Below are 21,604 nucleotides of genomic sequence, written 5' to 3' on the forward strand. Positions count from 1 at the left end.
TATTACAAGCAATTAGGCTGCATAATTGCCCTAAGGGAGGAAATCTGCTGCTGCTGAGAAACAAAGAAACCTTAGTTTCTAGTACCAGCCCTCCCAGCTGACGCACATTGCACTGAAAAGCTTTCCCAATGGTTTAAGTAAGTGTATTTGGTAACTTCCATTGCAGCTATATTCACTTTTCATTTCAGTAAACAAAGTGCCTCTGGAAGATTAAAATATTACAGCAAAAGCTGAATCAGGTGGCTGCTTTCTCCTGCACTTTCCCAGCAAAACAAATTTATAGCTAACTCATGGCAGTAACTGCATCCTATTCAACTGTCTCTTATTCTTCAGATGTGCTGCATAGCTTCAGGGAGTATTTGGAAATTCAACCATTTTAAGGGGCAAATTCTGTTCTTAACCTAAAAACAAATCAGATGGGGTGGGGTGGGGTGCTGGGGATTTCTATGTGGTCAGGACAGGATCTCTTCAGGATCTGGAGTGAGAGAAAATCAGATCTGTGGCCACTTCTGCAGCCTTAGGGCTGGAATAGCCTTCAGAGCCCTTATATATCTGCTTTTCAAAGAGCAATGACTGTTGATGCATTTGCCAGCCTGTGCCATTCTCTCTTTTGACACCTCTCAAACAACCATTGAATGTATTCATGCAGGGAGCCTCAGTAGAGCTGGGGGTGCACAACTCCCAGGCAAGCTGCTGAAATCCTGAGACACCTTCCCCCCAGCTTTTCCTGCATGATGGAACTCCACTGGTTCCACTGAACTTGGTTCTGCAGCAGCCAAGGTGACAAGTTAGGAGTTTTTCCTATAGGAAGCCAGGGAAGGAAAACTGTGCTCACAAAATATCCTAAACAATAAAGACTTGGAAGTAACACTATAGCAATATACTAAATTCTGATGGACGATTGCACTCAAGCACCATATCTCCTCTGCAGGGTCCTGGTGGGGTCTGGCACATGTAGTTTTATTAGCACTAATCCTTCACAACCGAGTTAAAAGGGCACTCCAGATGCTCAGGCAGTTAGTAGGTTATTAGTGATTAAGATAAAAGAACAGTGATAGGCAGAGGCTTCAATTCCATAGGCATGAGCTTCCTACATGAGTTTGCAGCTGAACTGTAAAAAATATGAGAGCCTATCAGAGATCTTCATTGTAGCAGTTACTGGCTGCTTTTTAGATCTATATCGCCGCCCACCGTAACCAAAACCGCAGATAACTTGGTCTAACTTCTTCAAATATCTTTCCTACTCCCACATAACCCGAGCTTGGCATAAGGAGACAGTTGCTTCCACATTCTGCCATGCCCAACTAAAGCACCATTTAGATCTTGCGGCTGTTCAGGCACACAAGACACCCTGCAAATGTTAGCACCCTTTTAATCTCAATATTTAGCTATTCAGCGGCAATTCAGGAAGTCAAAAAATATATTATGTTACTCTAAAATGTACCTTTAAGTGCTCTGCATGAAATATTCTTGCATGAAACAGAAATTGGGACAGTTCCTTTCTCCCATGAGTAAATTCTTTGCTACCCCATCTGTTGCAGTATGTCAAATACTAAATCTTGGTCTCTAGTTGCAAATAAATTAAAAATTATTGAGGAGAACAGCATGAGACATAAATTCTTCTTCTAAACTGGAGTCCAAATCCCATGAGCATAGATAAAAGTGGGTAAGGGAAGGTACAAGGATTTAATAGCCCTTCTTGTATTTTCTGTGTACCACTATAATTTATTATGACTTGCTCAAGAGGGAATTAGTTATAGATCCAGCATATCAAAACACAATTTCATGTTTTTTTAATCTAGCAAAAGATAGATTTCCAAAAGGGAATTCCATTCTGTAGCAGTTTTGCACTAGTAATTTTTCTTCTTTCAAAGGACAGGGCAGTACATGCACTGGCAAAATACCAAATGCATGTCTGTGTGCAAATTGGGTAATACTGCATCTACTTCCCATGTGCACATGCAGTTACCCATTATGCATGTACAAATCTCTGCTCATGTTCACAAAAGCTGATTTTTATATTCACAATGGGGCTATTTAGGCAAACTCATTGCACCCTCTGAAAATTTGTCTGAAATCTGTTTACCATTATTTAAAAATATAAAGGACTATATGTGAGCTACTGTCATGATTGTTAATATTATTTATTGTATTAAAACATTTTAACAAAGAGATATCTCTTCCACTTCTCAGCCTCAGGCCCTAAATTAAGTAGGGATTTTTTTTAACAAACTGCATGGTAGTTTTGCAGAACATACCAGCTGAAACCAGGAGAGCCCTACAAAATTCAGAAGAGGTGTAAAAATGGAATGGGTACATCTGATAGCAACGTTAAAAATGTTGTACCTAACCATTTCAATCAAGTTTGCACCGGCACTTCAGTCCAGGCCACATGGAAATCCAATACATTTCAAAGCCTTTTTGAAATTCCAAAAGCAAGCAGGCAACAACAGTACTTTGCTAAAATGATTTCAGTTACAGAGACCAGATTTTGTGTTGAAAGATGATCCCTTTCACAAATGCTGGCTACAACCATGTGGTCCAACCCCTGCTTTTGGCCACATTCGTAAGCCAGGTGGTTCTGAACCCTGGCACAGCTTCTGTAATCACATTTAATAGCCAGACAGCGTCCTCCTGCTAAACAGGCCACCTAAGCACAATAAAGGGCCTGTTTTAAAACATGGGAGGCATCAGTTTGACTTAGTCAGCCTGTGAACCTGTGTAAGGCTAAGCCAAGGAGTGAAACGAGGTGAAGGATTCTTAACTCGGAGCAGACTATGCACAGTCGATCTATCATTTCTCTCCAGCATTCCAGAAAGTGTAACGTTCCAGCAACGTAATAATTTAGTACAAACCATGCAGCCCTAGTTACTACTTTTTTTCAGTATTTTATTTGAAGTACTTTGTAATGCTGCAAAAATGAAGCAGTGTGAAAGACAGAGAACATTTGTATTAATGAAGCTTACTACTGACCCGTTGGAAAAAGTGAAACTCTAGCATCCTTCCCCTTTCAAATGTATCCAACTCATCCAAATTTACTTACTATCATTTAGTAAATATCAGACATTCAGAGACATAAAACCATCGACAATACTTTCTATCTTTTTAGAAAAAATACGATTTGTAACTATAGAAATCAAAACAATAGTGAGATGTGAATTTGCTGTTACTCGTGGGACCATTTAACCCACAGAAAAGACCTTGAGAAATTGTAAGGGGGAAAGTAAAAATAATGCAGATTTTGTAGCATAATTTAAGTTGTGTTTCCTCTACATAATTATTCTTAATCAGCAAATAATTGGAGTATATATGACACCCAAGAAATGCTGATGGCACAAATTTTCAAATTGGGACACTTAACATTGGGCCTATAAATCCGTATTTAGGCAGCTAACCTAATTTTTAGAGGTTTTGGACTCTTAAGTGTTTATATATACACACGTCTAAATGTGGATGTAGGTGCAACTTGAGATGGCCACTATTGGAAATATTGGTCTTAATTCTTTATTTAAACACCTGGACTGATTTTCAGACGTGCTGAGCATCCTTAGTTCTCACCAACTTCAATGAGAATTGTGGATACTGAGCACCTGTGAAAATCAGGTAATTTTCAGGTAGGTGCCTAAATGTGGATTCAGGAGACTAATTTTAGACACCCAAGCCTGAAAATTCTGACCTAAGCTTCTTGAAGCAAAACCCTAACTTCAGCATATGATCAGACAATAAGCCTTTTTTCTGATAATGTAATGCTTCCATCTTGGGTTTCACCTACTGGGTATCCTGCTTTAGAATTTAGGAAGTAGAAGTTTCTCCAGAACCAAATAGAACTTCTTCTCTCCATAATGTAGAGTGTATTTTCCCCCTCAGTCTCTTTTCAGTCCTCCCTGAAGATAATATTATAATGTCTTTTAATAAACTCAGTTGTTATCTCTAAAGCCCTCTCTACACTTCAAAAATAACCATGCTTAAACATGAAAGAAGTTTGTGGCCCAACTGTGTTATACAAAATAGTTTATAATTGCCAGTGTGCCTATATCACATCCTGAAAGTAGATCTTCAGTCAGCTCTACAAAGAGGCATTGTCACACTGGTGAGCATTTCATTCCTTTTCTTGCCAGTAAAATTCTAGAAATGTGGGTGGGCAAATGCCAGTGCTGGAAGAAAGTTTGGGATTTCTCAGCACAGCATATTTTTTATGTCTATGAGATTATATAATTATATTAACATGATTTTCATGCAGATAAAGACACCAACACATCCCTAATATATCCAATAATGTTTGCACATATATCTTGCTACAGGACATTTAGGAAATAGTAACAGTATTTATCCAGCTCTTCCAATATCCTGTCATCACTTGTCCAAACTTTAGCAAACAAGCAAGCAAACCATTTCTGTAATGATGGAGTGGATGGGAAATGAGAAGGATTCAAAGGCCAATCTTTGGTTACAGTCTGCAGAATGGATGGCATTAATTATGCCTCCTCCCTGGATATTATGCCAGCTCTGTATGTCTATGATTTTGTCACCCCTGCTTTAATATATGCAATGGATTTGGGATCTCCTGGGCATAGTCATGTGCATGGCTGACCTCTGTAACTGTATGTCCGTTCAAGGAGTACAATACTCACACATGCCTTCCCCTTATCCCCCAAACTAATTCCTGCTGACACATGATTGCACTTGTTTCCAGCGATGATGTATATTCTGTACACCTGACACTGTAACCTTGCCACTTTCTGCTGTTTTCATTTGACAGGGGGATTTGAGGACTGGCAGGTAATGGATTTGCTGAAATGCATCTGGTCTTCATGTCCTGACCTTGGAACACTTCTGCACTTAACATGTCCACAATGACTGGCTCCCTTCAGAGCATAAGTGAATAAAAATAGCCTCCAACTACAGCAGTTTAACACCACACCAGTTTTACAGACTTAAGACAGCAGAATACCCACACCTGTCTTTTCTCCTAACTACAAATCTTTATGCCATGAGCATACCCTTTCCTACAGGTCTGCTAGCATCTGCACAGATGGAGCAGCACACTACACACACTACGCTTCCACAGCAATGTGATTCTATTCTGATCTCTAAGTATATCTCTCTTGATACACTTCCCTTCAGCCCTCCAACACTGCCCATTCAATTGCGGAGATAGGAACATTATCTTCAGGAACTTAGTCCTATATGCATGTATGTGTATATGTTTTATATTTTGATTAGAATATAAAGGTAGTTAAAAGAACAAAGTACCATACATACCAGAAGTACCATGGGCTAAGTACCATACACACCAGTTGGGCATCTAAGAAGAAAGAGGATGACCATCAACAATGAAATGAAAAGTGTAAACACCAAAGAGAGAGAGAGAGAGAAAATTATTTAGAGTGAGACACAGGAGTACAACTAGGCATAAGTGAATGTAACTAAAGAAAGGAAAACAGAAAATATCAGGGAAATTTTCCTGACAGTAAGCACTGTTAGATCGAGGAATAGAAACCCAAAGGAAGTAATGGAACACCATTGCTTGAGAAATTTAAAACTAGACTGAACAAGGCATCAAGTACACACTGCACTAGAAGAGAAATGGACTAGATGACTGAAGCATGCTGTTGGGGATGCTCAAAACTGTGAGTCACTGTGTTAAATCTCTCTGCCTCAGCAAGAGTTTTGCTGGTGTTGTGATTAGACTGTGTCAGCTCCCTGTCATGCTAGTCTGTGTTCCTCATCAGCAAACTCCTCAAGGCTCTCCTGGCCCAAACTTTACCTAGCTGGTAACAGCCAGTGAACTCCAGCCTCTGAATACCTCAGAGATGTTTCTCTCCAATGCAGAGCCACTGCCACTGTGCATCCACAGAAAACATTGCTTGCTGCTTTTTTTTTATGCATCCGATGAAGTGAGCTGTAGCTCACGAAAGCTTATGCTCAAATAAATGTGTTAGTCTCTAAAGTGCCACAAGTACTCCTTTTCTTTTTGCTTTTTTAAAGAGTCTGTACATCACAGCCCATCAATTTAACTTCAAACACTGAAGTGAATTGGTTTATAATAAAAACAAAACAAGTCTATTAACAAAAGACCATGGGTTAAGCAATACCAAGTAAAAGAAATAAAGGCAGAAATGGTTACAAGCAAAGAAAAGTGAAAACATGCATCTAAAAGTCTAAAACTTAATCCAGGAAGTTACGGTCTTTGTTCAAGATGGTTTCTTTCAGTCCCAATCTCCTTTCCAGCTTTTTACTGGCTGGCCTGGCCAGGACCCATCACAGAGATCAAATCATTTGGTTTCTTTGTCTTCATAATGTGAAAGAACAAGATGGAAACTCTCTCTGCTCCTTATATTCCCAAAGAGATGTCTTTGTCTTACAAGTCAAGAAGGCCTTCTGGGGATTCAGCTGCCTGTGTCTCTCTCTGGAGCGTAGGAGCCACATTAATTCTCTGTCTCTTAAGTTCAGGCTCAGAATAACCCCCACTAGTTTAGCTCAATAGCTGTGTTTACAGAAAATATGTAAATTGAGGTAAACCCCACATAATCCTTTGTCTAGGGCAGTCCTGTTTATCACCTTTACCTAGGTTAGGCTGTCTGGTCTTAAATATATGCTAGTAACACCATACAGAGGGAATTCAAAACTTCACATATGTTAACATAGACATTTTATAATGACATTAGTAACCAGAGTGCTATTAGTTTTCATATGCCTCACAAGGCATACTTCATACAAATATTATTGCAGTAGCATGTAGAATGTGAATACAGTCATAATGATGTAATAATACTTATCTTTTAATGTTTATGATTTTACAATATTATTAAAATACATGGATCTGACCATCATGCAGCACCCATGGGAGGAAAATTACAAAGAAAAGTGCAAGGCGAGATTTTCTCCTCTACCCTCACCTCTTAGCTCAAAACTTCCCCACTACTCAGAACCCCATCCTTTTCCTACTGAACTTGCCTCAGGTAAGATACCTTTGGTGCCAAAACCCATTCTTCTCCCACAACTGAACCAGTAAGCTCAGTAAACCCGTCCCAAATGCTCCCTCCTCATTAATCCCATTTTCATTCCATTCCCAGCTCAGCCTACTCCTCCAACCCACCCACAGCCCCCAGTGATACACCAAAGGATCAAAGGCAACAAGGGACTGATTTTACCTCCAAGAAGCATGTGCAGAGGCCCCCAAAATTCAGCCATTCTGGGACTAACCTGCTGCCCATGTTTTGCAGGGGCTCCTGGTTGTCCAACCTATTGGGAGTCCCTCTATGGCAGCCAGATGTATTGGAGTCTTCAAGGACTGAAGCAGCTCCAGTCCTCCCTGGAGTTATCCAGTGGCAATAAGTGGTACTGAATGCTGCCCTACAGTAAGTCACATTATGGATACTACAGTGTGACTGACAAATGGAGTTTCAGAGTAGCAGCCGTGTTAGTCTGTATTTTCAAAAAGAAAAGGAGTACTTGTGGCACCTTAGACACTAACAAATTTAGTTGAGCATAAGCTTTCGTGAGTTACAGCTCACTTCATCGGATGCAGTGAGCTGTAGCTCACGAAAGCTTATGCTCAAATAAATTTGTTAGTCTCTAAGGTGCCACAAGTACTCCTTTTCTTTTTGACAGATGGAGTGTTATTGAGGAACCTTAGTCCCACCAACACCTAAGGACACATATACATTGTACCTTTATAACAACTGTACAGTTTTTTCTCACAGATTAATGTATTTGAGAATGTAAAGATTACTCCGGTTAATTGATACCAGCTGCTGAAGTTTTGCCATGTTATGCGATGTCCATCCTTAGAAATATTTGCAAGAGTACGTATCTCATAAGCTGCATATATTTGATTGCTATGCAGTAAATATTGATCACTACGGGCCATTTTAATAAAAACCCAAGCTAAATTGGGCTTACTGCTATTTGCACTCCAGCTAAATGTATTAAACCAGAAAGATTTTCAGTAGCATATGGGTCAAAAAAATGAATTGACATACTTTTCACAAGGCACAAATTGCAATTTTCAAGACATACAGGGCAGCCTCTCAACTTGTAATGGAAGTAAGTGCAAAATCATCTCCTTCTTTTCCAAGTGTGTACTTCAAAATTAGAGTGCTAATTTGGTCTTGTTTCATTATTGTCTGAAGCGCAATATATTTTCACCATAGCTACTAAAGCAGTTACTGTAGATTGAATTAGTTTGAGGAATGTTGTTTTGCTTTCCTACTTAAAATAAAATAAAATAAACCAAACCTTTCTCCTAATAAGTACCATGGCTTATATACACAGTCCAAACCATCAACCTGGCCAAGTTATTTCTTCATGTTAATGCAATGTCTATAATTTAAGAACTTTGTTCAGTTTTATCTGCTCAACAGCTTGTTTAAACCACTCAAGGCTATAATTTACTGCTCACACTTTGCATAAAAGTTGATGTCAGGACAGTTCATTTTTAGCTGTTCTGAGCCACATGCTGATTATGTAAGAGTGCTATTTCTTAGAAATCTACCACAGACCTGCAAGAGTCTCAAAAACGAAAGAGCATATATTTGTCAATACAGAAAAACTGACTTGATATTTCGTATGTGTCAAAGTAATTGCTTTAGAAGCAATCTTTGCTCCTTTGCACTAGTGCTGTATGAGTAGGTTTTCTTCTTAACTGATGGAAAAGACATCACTTAATAATACTAAGAAAGCCTTAGTTTAAAAGTAACTTTTGAAGTGAGAACATGTGCAAGTGGAGGCATAAAATTTTAAAATTTCCACCTCCTCAACACTTATTTTTATCTTTTGTATTTTTAATGCACTACAGTATTTAAATACCAGACATTTACAACTGTGTCCCAAGAGTACAATGCTTAAAGTTCTATAACAGATGTACCAGCCTGCTTTGCTAACCATAGCTATTCTATTTATCTTAAGAAGATACTCCATATTATAGGAAATGCGTAAAACCATCCATAAGAAAGGGTAGCACAGAAATAAAATAAATTAATTAAACTTAAAAGCCTAATGTATACTTCACCAGAGTAATTCCTCACAGCATAAAACTATTTAGGATATTTCTTGCCATGTTACTCATATCGGGAATATGAGTTACTCTATTTACATTATAATGCTCTATCATACCACATAATGGCTATGACAATAAAGCACAGCAATGAGTACATGAAACATATTCCACCATAGGAATAGAGAAACCACAGAGAATTTGAACTTCCATTATCAAGAACAATGGAATCAGGAGCAGGTGATGCAATAAAATCCTCCAATACATTTACACCTGAACTATTCTACTTAGAAATGCTAGTCACTTGCAAAGCAACTAATAGAGGAACTATGCTGATACCTATGCAGTTATTTTCCTGAAAGATACTTAATGCGACAGTTCAGGCTTGTTCTCGTCTTCACCTACAATCACAGTATGCATTAGTATACTTTGTATAAATGATATTAAAATAAGAATGTGGATTGTGTGTGTCATTCTCCTGTGCTCTTCTCCTAAGAAAGATTTTCCAGCAACTTCACAACTGTCTTTTGTAAGCACGTAGTAGGTACAGCCCCCTAGATGTTAACTGTAGTGAGCTGTAGCTCATGAAAACTTATGCTCAAATCAATTTGTTGGTCTCTAAGGTGCCACAAGTACTCCTTTTTCTTTTTACTGTATATTAGAATCTCCCTGTTGAATGCTCAGACAACACAGTGCACCCAAGTAGTGATGTTACACCACGTAATAATGTAACAAGTTAATTTTTTAAACATACATCTTTGCCTAGATAGCTCCCAGAACTTGATTTTGTTTTATTCAGGCAATCCCAGCTTCTATTGCTCCAGTTAACATGGCAGTCAGTCAAGTCAGATGACGGCTTGAAGTAGATGCAAGCTATTACCTCAGAAATATGTATGCAATGTTAGTCGTGTTTGCAATGTTTTAGGTTTACTTACTTGTAATCTAAATAAAGTATTAAATGCAACCAGAAAAGCATGTAGGCTTTCATCATATTTTAAATGTTTCTGTAAAATTTACTCACGGCTACTGTCAGACAGTGACTTTGACGGATTCCAATAGTGGCATCCTAAATTATAATTAACCCTTTTATATTTAAAAAATGCTTGAGGTCTGAAATGTATGTTCTCTTGGGACACATGGGGTATTCCTCTCTAGTGCACTACAAAGGCTGCCTACCACAATAACTCAGCTCATTAAGCATGCAGCTCCTCAGCCTTGCAAGCTGTTGTGCTCAGCAGCTGCTGCAAAGGAGCGAAAGGTCAAATGATCAGTTTTACTAGAAAGCATGGCTATTCAATCAGCTGCTATCCCTCAGAAGTACAAACAAGTATTTTCAAGTAAGGGCAAATTTCCATGCATTGGTCCATTATAGCACAATTTTATAGGAGTAAAGGGATATGAAAGAGGTAGCCCAAGACCTTTAAAAAGGACAATAAGGTTTTCCCCACCCAGTAAGCAAAAGAACAGAGTTATTTATCAAAAAAGTTTATTATAAACATTAGAACTTTAATAGCAGCATAAATAAAAAGTATTATTGCCTTAGTAAACCAATTTTGCAAAGCAGCCCAAAGGCCTCAGATAAAATTGGTCTGCATAAGTCTTTGTAGAAAAGTCTTTGTATAATTGTCACAGTAACAAGTCTCTATTAGCTCATCAAAATGTTTCTTCTTAAAATTTTATAGAGACAGTGCCAACAGTTCATAGTTACAATATTTTGTCCAATCTTTCCAAGTCATTTTTGTCGGATTCCCCAATCTTCTGTCCTGCCTTCTTACAGTTCCACTTGACCTGAAAACTTGCAATATTTCTTCAGCTCCTGTAAACTTGCAATACTCATTCAGCTCCACGGCATGCCAGCCATTCCACTGCTGCAGCACAGTGGGGATTCACTGCTGGCATGAGACATCCCCCTTCTCCCTCACTTCTTTCTTCTCCACAAGAGCCCGCTGCTTGCCAGTCTGAGCGACTTAATCCGATCTCTTGACCAGGCTAATCCACAGAATTAGCAACTTGTGGGTTCACCCAGGTGTGCAACACCATGATGAGAATGCAACAAAGGTTTCAACCTCTCCAGTGCACTGAACCTTCATCACTCAGGCAGGGTGATCGTGGGCACCCAATCATTGACATTTCGGCTTTCCTCACAAAAGAGATTCAGCTTTTCCAGAGCTGGATCCTTCCAAGCATCCTCATTGGGATTCTGTGAGAAGAACGAAGAAGACAAAACACGTTCCATGAGTACCTATTACTAAGCTAGGTCAGCGGGAGATTGGTGCTTTGGGAAAGTGGACTAATTTCTTTAAACGGGCAGGCTGGAGCAAGACGGGGGGGAGGGGAAGAGATCCGTGGTATTAGCTGAACACCAGCAATCCATTAATTGCCGCACCCAGAGGCGGCATGGAGGATGGATTTGGACTCCCCGGGTCACAGAGAAGCAACAGGAGGCTTTAGCCCCGGTAGGGGCAGGTCTGGGCTGGCTGCCGGAGGGCCCGGGCGGCGGCCCCGGACTCACCGTGATGAGGATGCAGTGCAGGTCGCGGGGCTCCCCCGACTCCTCGCTGGGCCCCACGATGTCGGCCAGCTTGGGGATGTCGTGCAGGCGGACGATGTCGATGTCGTTGTCGCAGCAGAAGGCCTGGATGAGGGTGAAGTGGATCTGCAGGGCGATGTCCCCCTCGTCCTCCTCGGCCGCGGCCAGCACGCAGAACGCCACCTTGTCGGGATCGCTGCGGGGCAGAGGCGGGGTGAGAGGCGGCGCCCCAGGGCCCGGCCACCCCGCGCCGCCACCCCCACCCCCCCCCCCCGGGGCCCCCGCGGATACTCACACGTTCATCAGCTTGGCCGACTCGTAGACCCCGGCGGTGAGGCCGCCGCGCCGCTGCGCCGCCACCAGCAGCTCGTGGAGGGCTTTGCCGGCGCCCTGCATCCTGCAACACACAGCGGGGAGGGGGCGGCTCAGTCCGGGGCCCGGCGCGAGACCCCAGTGTCGCCGCCCCCCTGCACACGCGCCGCCCGCCCGCCCGCCCGCGCCCCGGCCGGGTAGGTACCTGTCGCCGCTCTCGGGCACTGGCTCCTGTCCGTGAATCTCCTCCAGAGTCATGTCGCTTCTCACAGCCCGTATCCGTATCCACACGGGGCGGCTCGGCTCGGCCTTTAGTTCCCACGATCCGCTTCTCCGACGGGCTCTGTGCGGGTCCCGGCGGCCGCTGTCGTATTTATAGGGCAGCCTGGCTGCTGTGCCGGCAGCTGGCGGAGTCTCTGCAGCCCTCATTGGCCAGGCTGAGGGAGTATTATTATGATAATCAGGCGGTAGGCTGGGCCGGCTCGTGCCAGGAGGCCACGGGGGGGGGGGGGGCGGAATTAGATTGCCTCGAGTCTGCTAGTGCTGCTGCTTTTGTTATGGTGTTGCCAGGCAGACACTGCAGCTGTAATTTTTTTTTTTCTTTTTCTTTCCTTACACAAAAAATCATAAAAAGGGTATAAATTACGTGGCGTTGTCTGGTGCTATTGGCACCTGTGAACCTCGTCTTAATAAAAATTATGCAAAATGCACTAAAAATATTGCATGAGGGGAACATAAAGACAATGCAACTCTTATCGGTTTATTTAGAGTGCAATACAAGTAAGTAGGGCAGAATCACAATAAAAATTAAAGGGTGAGGAGAGTGGTTTACATCACAGACAAATTACATTTACACGTGAATCATTGCATATTGTACTCTCTAATTTTGCATGCTTTGAGTTCCTTTCCGAGCACACTAGTTATTTTTGCTTGGCAGACTTACTACCAACGTAGGTTGCTGCAGAAATGTTCTTGCAAACTTTACCAAAATGAGGACACAAGCCCTGTATGAATAATGAGTCGGTGTGTGGAGCAGATTGTGGATGGCACACGCTGCTACTTTGCATTTCTATAGAAAGCGCACAATAGTGGAGGTCTGGCGTGTGGCAGTCTGGAGTTCAGACAATTGATTATTTTTCTTCATAGCAACACTGTCCACCTGCCACTGGGGTGGGGATTTGCTGCTGGGGTGGAGGGCAAGAGAGGACAATTGCATTACTCTCTTGTATCGTCCAATCTGCTATTGCAGATAAATGTCTCCATTTGCACACGCTTCTAGAGTGCAATTGAATGTTTTGAGCACGCGATCATCTCCTAGTTAAAGACTTTATTATTGTTCTTTGTTTTAATCCTTCATACACAATTAATACATTTCAGAAAATTACACATGCAAGTTTGGCAAAGCAAGCAACCAGCATTTCAATGCAAATTTGGAATGATTTATAGCCTGCTTTGTGATTAATTTTTAAAAGAACAATTCACTAGACATGTATCTATTTCCACAAGTGTAACTGTGTGCAATAGTTTTAGTGGAAACTAAAAAGTTGACACAGGTTGTAGCATATTGTGAACTCCCTGTATATTCAACACACTCACCCCCTGAAAACTAGCAAGAGTTTCACCTGTCATTTTACTAAGTATCCAAATCAGTGTACTGCATACACTATAACCAGTTTCTCCTGAAAACCTTGTTGTCTTCTTTCACTCAAAAGCATCCGGTGAAGTGAGCTGTAGCTCACGAAAGCTTATGCGCTAATAAATTTGTTAGTCTCTAAGGTGCCACAAGTACTCCTTTTTCTTTTTGCGAATACAGACTAACACAGCTGCTACTCTGAAACCTGTCAAAAACACTGTAATCTTGAGTAGTAGCGCTATCTGCTGGATGTTTAAACAGCCGCTGCTAAAATGTATCCTCCTCTTCTCTCACCCCGCCCTAGTTACAAGTTACTGTGCAGAAACACTAGAAGGATTTGCTGGAAAAAAGAGCCAATACATGCAAACCAAAAAAGGGACATGTATTAAGCAGTGATCCATGTACAAATTGTCCAACAGCCTGATGTTTAATTCCCTATACTTATTCTAGAGTACAGAAACTGCTGCATCTGTACACTTACAAAAAGGTTTGTTTTTTCTAGCAGAATGGTAATCAGTATTAAAGTAAAATTGCACCACCTTGTGAGCTTAAGGATTTAGAAGCTACCTAACAAATAAAGGATACAAAATTTTCTTTAGAACGAAGAAAACCCTAGGTTATGTATTAAATGAACAATATAAAGTATTTATAAAATAAGTGTATGCTAACTGTGCCATTAGGATCATTGTCAGTTATATTCAACATCTGATTTAGATTTTTCAAAACACATTTTAGAAAAGTCTCCACCTAAATCCGAGTGTAACTCCAGAGTTCAACACACATTTCTCTACCCACACCACACACACACATACTATTTTGTTGCCTATAGATCACTAATACCTCCGTAGACTTAAAAATACTCTATACTATATAGAGTAATTTGTTTTTGGCATCTCTCTCACCTAGGATAGTAAAAATCAGTTATATCCATTTCTTAGTCAAGTTCTCTGGGTTGCAATATTTGGACTGCAAACACTGAAGGAATAACCAATTTGCTTTTAAAACTTGTTTTTCAGAAAACCAGAAATGTTCCAGTTGGGCCAAAGTTTGTAGAAATTTGATTTTAGAAAAATCTAATTTGGGGGTCAAATTTGAGTAGATAGTGCCCTTTTAAATGAATTTAGTGTGAAAGCAGCAGGATTTAATGATCTGAATACTGACGTTTTCTGTTTATCCCCAGAACAGGTAGCAGTAGTACCGATTTCCCCACAGCGATGGCATCAGTGCCAGATGAACCAAGTTCAATGAGGAGGGTAGTTTCAGTTTCCATGTCTATTCAATGAACTGGCACCAATGCTGAGGCTGCCAGTTAGTGTTTGTTACATGGATAGCTGTTCCCTAAGAAGTGGGTTGAGACCAGCACCAGCTTGTTTCCTATAGACCACTAGAGAGCCATCATGAAGTAATAGTAGCAATCATATATAAACTTAGGCTGGATCAAATCCAGCCTCCTATAGACAAAGGAGTCTGTATCCTGTTACCAAATCCCCTGAGGCACACAGTCCTCCTTTAAATGCAGTTCAGGTCTAGAACACTGAAAGTGTCCTTTTCAATACTTCATCGCTTCATTTAGGAATCTTAGATCAAGATTCATTTAGGAATCTTAGATCAACTCCTGCCTCTGTTGTGATGCCAGCAACGTATGTTAATGCATTATTTTATCTGAAGAAAAGTTTCAGCCTTTTTTAAGTACTGCAATTTCTATTCAGTTTGGACAGACCTTCAATTTAATACTTAGAAATATTTCCTCTTATGTTTATTTCTAGTTCCTTCATGAACACTAATGTCAGTATATCCATGACAGAATCAGAATTCAAATCTAATGGCTGCAAAACGTTCAGGTTTTGTAAGCAAAACATGAGGTGTTTAACTGCAGGTCCCAGCAACAGTTTCCTAGGAATCTTTATTTAATTTGGGGGTACAGGGAAATGTATTAGATAAACCAACTGTTTCCTGAGAACATTTCTCAGATTACATCTCGTGTGGGATACAGTTCAGCAGTGATGAGATTTCCTGGAATTTTTCTCAAATATTTAGTCACATTTAGTCTAGTAGAATGCTGGCTTCTAGCCCCGTACACAATGCCTGCATCATAATCCTGCCTCTGCCAATGGACTTGCCTGAGCACATCATAATCTCTGTTTTAGTTTACTTATTTATAAAAAGGACATAATCATACCTGCTTCACAGAGGTTGAGAGAGAATTAGTTAATGGACTAAATTCAGTCCTAATGTAAACAGAGAATTCCAGTTAAATCAGTAGAGTAGTGCCTGCTTACACCAGGATCAAATTTATCCTAGTATATACAATCCTTTCCAAAGGTCAAGTGCTAGAAACCTGTCATTAGCAATGTATGAGTAGCAACCGTGTTAGTCTGTATTCGCAAAAAGAAAAGGAGTACTTGTGGCACCTTAGAGACTAACAAATTTATTTGAGCATAAGCTTTCGTGAGCTACAGCTCACTTCATCGGATGCATTCGGTGGAAAATACAGTGGGGAGATTTATACACACACACACACACACACACACACACACACACACAGAGAACATGAAACAATGGGTTTTATCATACACACTGTAAGGGGAGTGATCACTTAAGATGAGCTATCACCAGCAGGAGGGGGGGGTGGGAAGGAGGAAATCCTTTCATGGTGACAAGCAAGGTGGGCCATTTCCAGCAGTTAACAAGAACGTCTGAGGAACAGTAGAGGGTGGGGTGGGGGGGAGAAATAACATGGGGAAATAGCTTTACTTTGTGTAATGACTCATCCACTCCCAGTCCCTATTCAAGCCTAAGTTAATTGTATCCAGTTTGCAAATTAATTCCAATTCAGCAGTCTCTCACTCGAGTCTGTTTTTGAAGTTTTTTTGTTGAAGGATAGCCACTCTCAGGTCTGTAATCGAGTGACCAGAGAGATTGAAGTGTTCTCCGACTGGTTTTTGAATGTTATAATTCTTGACGTCTGATTTGTGTCCATTCATTCTTTTACGTAGAGACTGTCCAGTTTGACCAATGTACATGGCAGAGGGGCATTGCTGGCACATGATGGCATATATCACATTGGTAGATGCGCAGATGAACGAGCCTCTGATAGTGTGGCTGATGGGGCCACAACAGTGGTTCCCGTAACCCACCCAGCAATATTGTTAATCTATCCAGCTATACTCTTAACCCAGCAGAAGAATCTGTCCTATCTCGGGGCCTCTCCTTTTGCCCCTCCATCCCCACGAATATGATACAGTTCTGTGGTGACCTAGAATCCTATTTTCGACGTCTCCAACTCAAGGAATATTTCCAACACACCTCTGACCAACATATTAACCCACAGAGACCTTCCTACCAACACTACAAAAAGAAGGATTCTGGGTGGACTCCTTGTGAAGGTCAAAACAGCAGCCTGGACTTCTACATAGAGTGCTTCTGCCAACGTGCACGGGCAGAAATTGTGGAAAAGCAGCATCACTTGCCCAATAACCTCAGCCGTGTGGAACACAATGCCATCCACAGCCTCAGAAACAACTCTGACATCATAATCAAAAAGGCTGACAAAGGAGGTGCTGTGGTCATCATGAATCAGTCGGAATATGAACAAGAGGCTACTAGGCTGCTCTCCAACACCACTTTCTACAAGCCATTACCCTCTGATCCCACTGAGGGTTACCGAAAGAAACTACAGCATTTGCTCAAGAAACTCCCTGAAAAAGCACAAGAACAAATCCGCACAGACATACCCCTGGAATCCCGACCTGGGGTATTCTATCTGCTACCCAAGATCCATAAACCTGGAAATCCTGGACGCCCCATCATCTCAGGCATTGGCATCCTGACAGCAGAATTGTCTGGCTATGTAGACTCCCTCCTCAGGCCCTACGTTACCAGCACTCCCAGCTATCTTCGAGACACCACTGACTTCCTGAGGAAACTACAATCCATCGGTGATCTTCCTAAAAACACCATCCTAGCCATGGATGTAGAAGCCCTCTACACCAACATTCCACACAAAGATGGGCTACAAGCCGTCAGGAACAGTATCCCCGATAATATCACAGCTAACCTGGTGGCTGAACTTTGTGACTTTGTCCTCACCCATAACTATTTCACATTTGGGGACAATGTATACCTTCAAATCAGTGGCACTGTGATGGGTACCCGCATGGTCCCACAGTATGCCAATATTTTTATAGCTGACTTAGAACAACGCTTCCTCAGCTCTCGTCTCCTAATGCCCCTAACTCTACTTGCGCTACATTGATGACATCTTCATCATCTGGACCCATGGAAAAGAAGCCCTTGAGGAATTCCACCATGTTTTCAACAATTTCCATCCTACCATCAACCTCAGCCTGGACCAGTCCACACAAGAGATCCACTTCCTGGACACTACGGTGCTAATAAGCGATGGTCACATAAACGCCACCCTATATCAGAAACCTACTGACCGCTATTCCTACCTACATGCCTCTAGCTTTCATCCAGATCACACCACACGATCCATTGTCTACAGCCAAGCTCTACGATATAATCGCATTTGGTCCAACCCCTCAGACAGAGACAAACACCTACAAGATCTCTATCATGCATTCTTACAACTACAATACCCACCTGCTGAAGTGAAGAAACAGATTGACAGAGCCAGAAGAGTATCCAGAAGTCACCTACTACAGGACAGGCCCAACAAAGAAAATAACAGAACGCCACTAGCCATCACCTTCAGCCCCCAACTAAAACCTCTCCAACGCATCATCAAGGATCTACAACCTATCCTGAAGGACGACCCATCACTCTCACAGATCTTGGGAGACAGACCAGTCCTTGCTTACAGACAGCCCCCCAATCTGAAGCAAATACTCACCAGCAACCACACACCACACAACAGAACCACTAACCCAGGAACCTATCCTTGCAACAAAGCCCGTTGCCAACTCTGTCCACATATCTATTCAGGGGACACCATCATAGGGCCTAATCACATCAGCCACACTATCAGAGGCTCGTTCATCTGTGCATCTACCAATGTGATATATGCCATCATGTGCCAGCAATGCCCCTCTGCCATGTACATTGGTCAAACTGGACAATCTCTACGTAAAAGAATAAATGGACACAAATCAGACGTCAAGAATTATAACATTCAAAAACCAGTCGGAGAACACTTCATTCTCTCCAGTCACTCGATTACAGACCTGAGAGTGGCTATCCTTCAACAAAAAAACTTCAAAAACAGACTCCAGCGAGAGACTGCCGAATTGGAATTAATTTGCAAACTGGATACAATTAACTTAGGCTTGAATAGGGACTGGGAGTGGATGAGTCATTACACAAAGTAAAACTATTTCCCCATGTTATTATGTTATTCCCCCCTACCCTCACTGTTCCTCAGACGTTCTTGTTAACTGCTGGAAATGGCCCACCTTGCTTGTCACCACGAAAGGTTTTCCTCCTTCCCGCCCTCCTGCTGGTGATGGCTCATCTTAAGTGATCACTCTCCTTACAGTGTATATGATAAAACCCATTGTTTCATGTTGTGTGTGTGTGTGTATATATATAAAAATCTCCCCACTGTATTTTCCACCGAATGCATCCGTTGAAGTGAGCTGTAGCTCACGAAAGCTTATGCTCAAATAAATTGGTTAGTCTCTAAAGTGCCACAAGTACTCCTTTTCTTTATACATTGCTAAGTGTTGCTAGTTATTTGTCTATACTCTTATCATAAGAATACATAATCATAGAGAGGACTGCATGCACTGTTTAGAAGAATAATCTATGATGTGAATGGCCACTGCAAGTCTCACACTGTATTAATGTGGATGGGGCAAATAAACAATGCTCACTAACACTTTTCAGATTTATACTCTGGGATTCACTATAAGTAGACTCCAATTTCCATGGGTAATGAAATAGAATGAAAATCCTGACCTGATTCAGTGCCTTGCAATTTGTTTATTATAATGAACTTCCACATACCCGTTTGTGTATGGGTAGGGGAGAGAAGAAAATTACTTAAGAAGGATCCAGAGTGGGCCAAAATATGTTCACATATTTGTGTATACAGTTATTGAAATTACAGATGCAAATACTGGATCATCTAAGTATCTCCTGACATGCAAACTTCCAACTCTGGCTTTTTAAGAATCTCACTGTATATGATAAAATGTCAAAACATTATATTTTGACAGCCAGGCACTTCAGAGTTAAGGATTCTTATCCTCATGGCTTCTCAATTCATTCCATTGTTCTCAGGGATTTTAGCACATACAGTGCATAAGACCAAGCACAACACCAGACTCCTCTCTTGCCTGTGAGATCAGAGGAAACTGTGAAAGCCAGGATCTCCACACTTTGCATTGTGTTTCCTTGCCACACTGGTCTATGTGGTATCAGATGTAAACTGCAACTAACTAAGAGTATTTGTTATGAGGGATTTGGGCAGTGGTTAAGAGACACGGGATTCCAGCTACTTTTCATCCACAGCCAACTCGTGTGCTCAGCCTAAAGCAATGTGGAAGTGCAGCAGAAAAGCCAGATGGAGGAGTAAAGGAGCAACAGCATGAAAGGGTCAGAGAAAGAAAGGCAACACAGAAGGTATGAGGAAAGAGGGACAATATGAATGAAGGGCGAAAGGGTTATGCCTCATTAGGATTCCTATTCAGGTCAAACAATTTTAGAAGGGGCATGTGCACCAGTGGCACGATGCCTTTAATGTGCAGTGAAAAAATTCCAACTTCAATGAGACCTACCCCCAAGCCCTCATTCATTTTTCTACTATTTTCTCAGAAAATATTTTTCCCTCCTACATTACTGAAACTCTATACAATTTTCACCATTTTCACACTTCAGAATTATCAACTCAATGTGGGTTAAAGACTGAGCAAGGAATCAGAATTTTTACTTTTATGAATTTAAGTCAAATCCTCCAGGCAATCTTTGTGGACATTTGTAAATTTCTTTGGGCAGGGAATATGTTCTGTGTAGCACTGACCACTCTTAGCACCTAATACCTAGCACTTTTCAATTTTGTAACACTTTGGAAACAATTCTCAATGCATTTGTAAGATAACTGTTTCCCTGATACCAAAAATTACAAATATAAATACAATTGAACAATATTAATTTTACTACATTTAATAGTGTTAATTTAGAACCAGTCATACCAAAGTGTTATTTCAACAGCATAAAAGGCTAGTTATTCTAAGAATGATTTGATTAAAGCTTTGTTCAGATTACTAGCTTTCCTACATTATTAAATACTGATTGTGTCGAAGTGCCATGTTCAAAACTATTGTGAGACCTCTTGTGGACAGAGAAAATTTTTTTTTGTACAACACAACAAAAACAAACTAAAATTACTACACTTAAATCCAGTTCTTATTCTCACACACTGAAAGTTTTAAAATTAAAAACAAACATATAAATAAGCACAACAATTTCTTGCATGAAGAAAACCCTAAACAACAAGAGAATCAACTAATTCTACACACAAAAAATACACAGATGGATGATTTATAGAGAAATCCATTGTGATCAGGGAAATATGTTGTGATGAATTCAACCATGATTAGAAGTTAGTTACATTCATATTTTCCCCTCACCCACCGCACCTCCAATAGCTTTTGCAGGTCACAGGTTGCAAACTGATGCAGTAAAATTTTAAATACATGATTCTGGCCCAAGTCAAATGTGGGAAGTGTCTTGTGCCCCCCAAAAGAAACACAGCCACAGTAAGCCAAGATTTTTTTGGATTTCATAATACAAAGTTGGCTTGGATCTATCATGTTGCCCATCCCTTCCTAATCTATATCTAGGACAGTAATTTTGTCATGGTGAATTTGAAGGGAATGGGGAAGCCTGTTAGTCATGGTGTAAATGGCCAAGTTCCCAAAAGGTACAGCAATAATCACAAACGTAAAACATAAAAACATTTTGTGGGTCTCACATGTCTAAATTAGTTTATGAAGTGTCTTCCCATGGATGACAGATGACAGTGAAGTTGTTTCCCCTACTAGCACCATTTCTGCTATATCTCCATCATCCTAATTCTCACCTTTTGGCCAGACTCCTGCATGGCACAACTTGTTAGGCTCTTCTTTCAACTCTCCTCAAGTTTGTTCAACTAAACTCTCTCCTTCAT

General features: G+C 41.0%; 1 protein-coding gene across 1 annotated transcript; it reads right to left on the bottom strand.

The window, feature by feature from the left end:
* Window positions 1-10,240: 10,240 nt before the first annotated feature.
* On the bottom strand, window positions 10,241-12,217 carry GADD45G (growth arrest and DNA damage inducible gamma). Its single transcript, XM_038402750.2, has 4 exons — window positions 12,046-12,217; window positions 11,824-11,925; window positions 11,511-11,724; window positions 10,241-11,198 (listed from the first exon to the last, which is right to left on the bottom strand). Exons 1-4 carry the CDS (start codon window positions 12,096-12,098, stop codon window positions 11,088-11,090), a joined length of 480 nt encoding a protein of 159 aa, XP_038258678.1. The 5' UTR covers window positions 12,099-12,217; the 3' UTR covers window positions 10,241-11,087.
* Window positions 12,218-21,604: the final 9,387 nt, after the last annotated feature.

This window comes from Dermochelys coriacea, chromosome 5, assembly GCF_009764565.3.
Source record: "Dermochelys coriacea isolate rDerCor1 chromosome 5, rDerCor1.pri.v4, whole genome shotgun sequence".
Classification (NCBI taxonomy): Eukaryota; Metazoa; Chordata; order Testudines; family Dermochelyidae; genus Dermochelys; species Dermochelys coriacea.

Coding starts and splice junctions, on each gene's coding strand:
- GADD45G (XM_038402750.2), bottom strand. CDS start 12,098: ATGACTCTGGAGGAGATTCACGGACAGGAGCCAGTGCCCGAGAGCGGC. Junction 11,926..12,045: donor GTGCCCGAGAGCGGCGACAG/GTACCTACCCGG, acceptor TGTGTGTTGCAG/GATGCAGGGCGCCGGCAAAG. Junction 11,725..11,823: donor TCGGCCAAGCTGATGAACGT/GTGAGTATCCGC, acceptor TCTGCCCCGCAG/CGATCCCGACAAGGTGGCGT.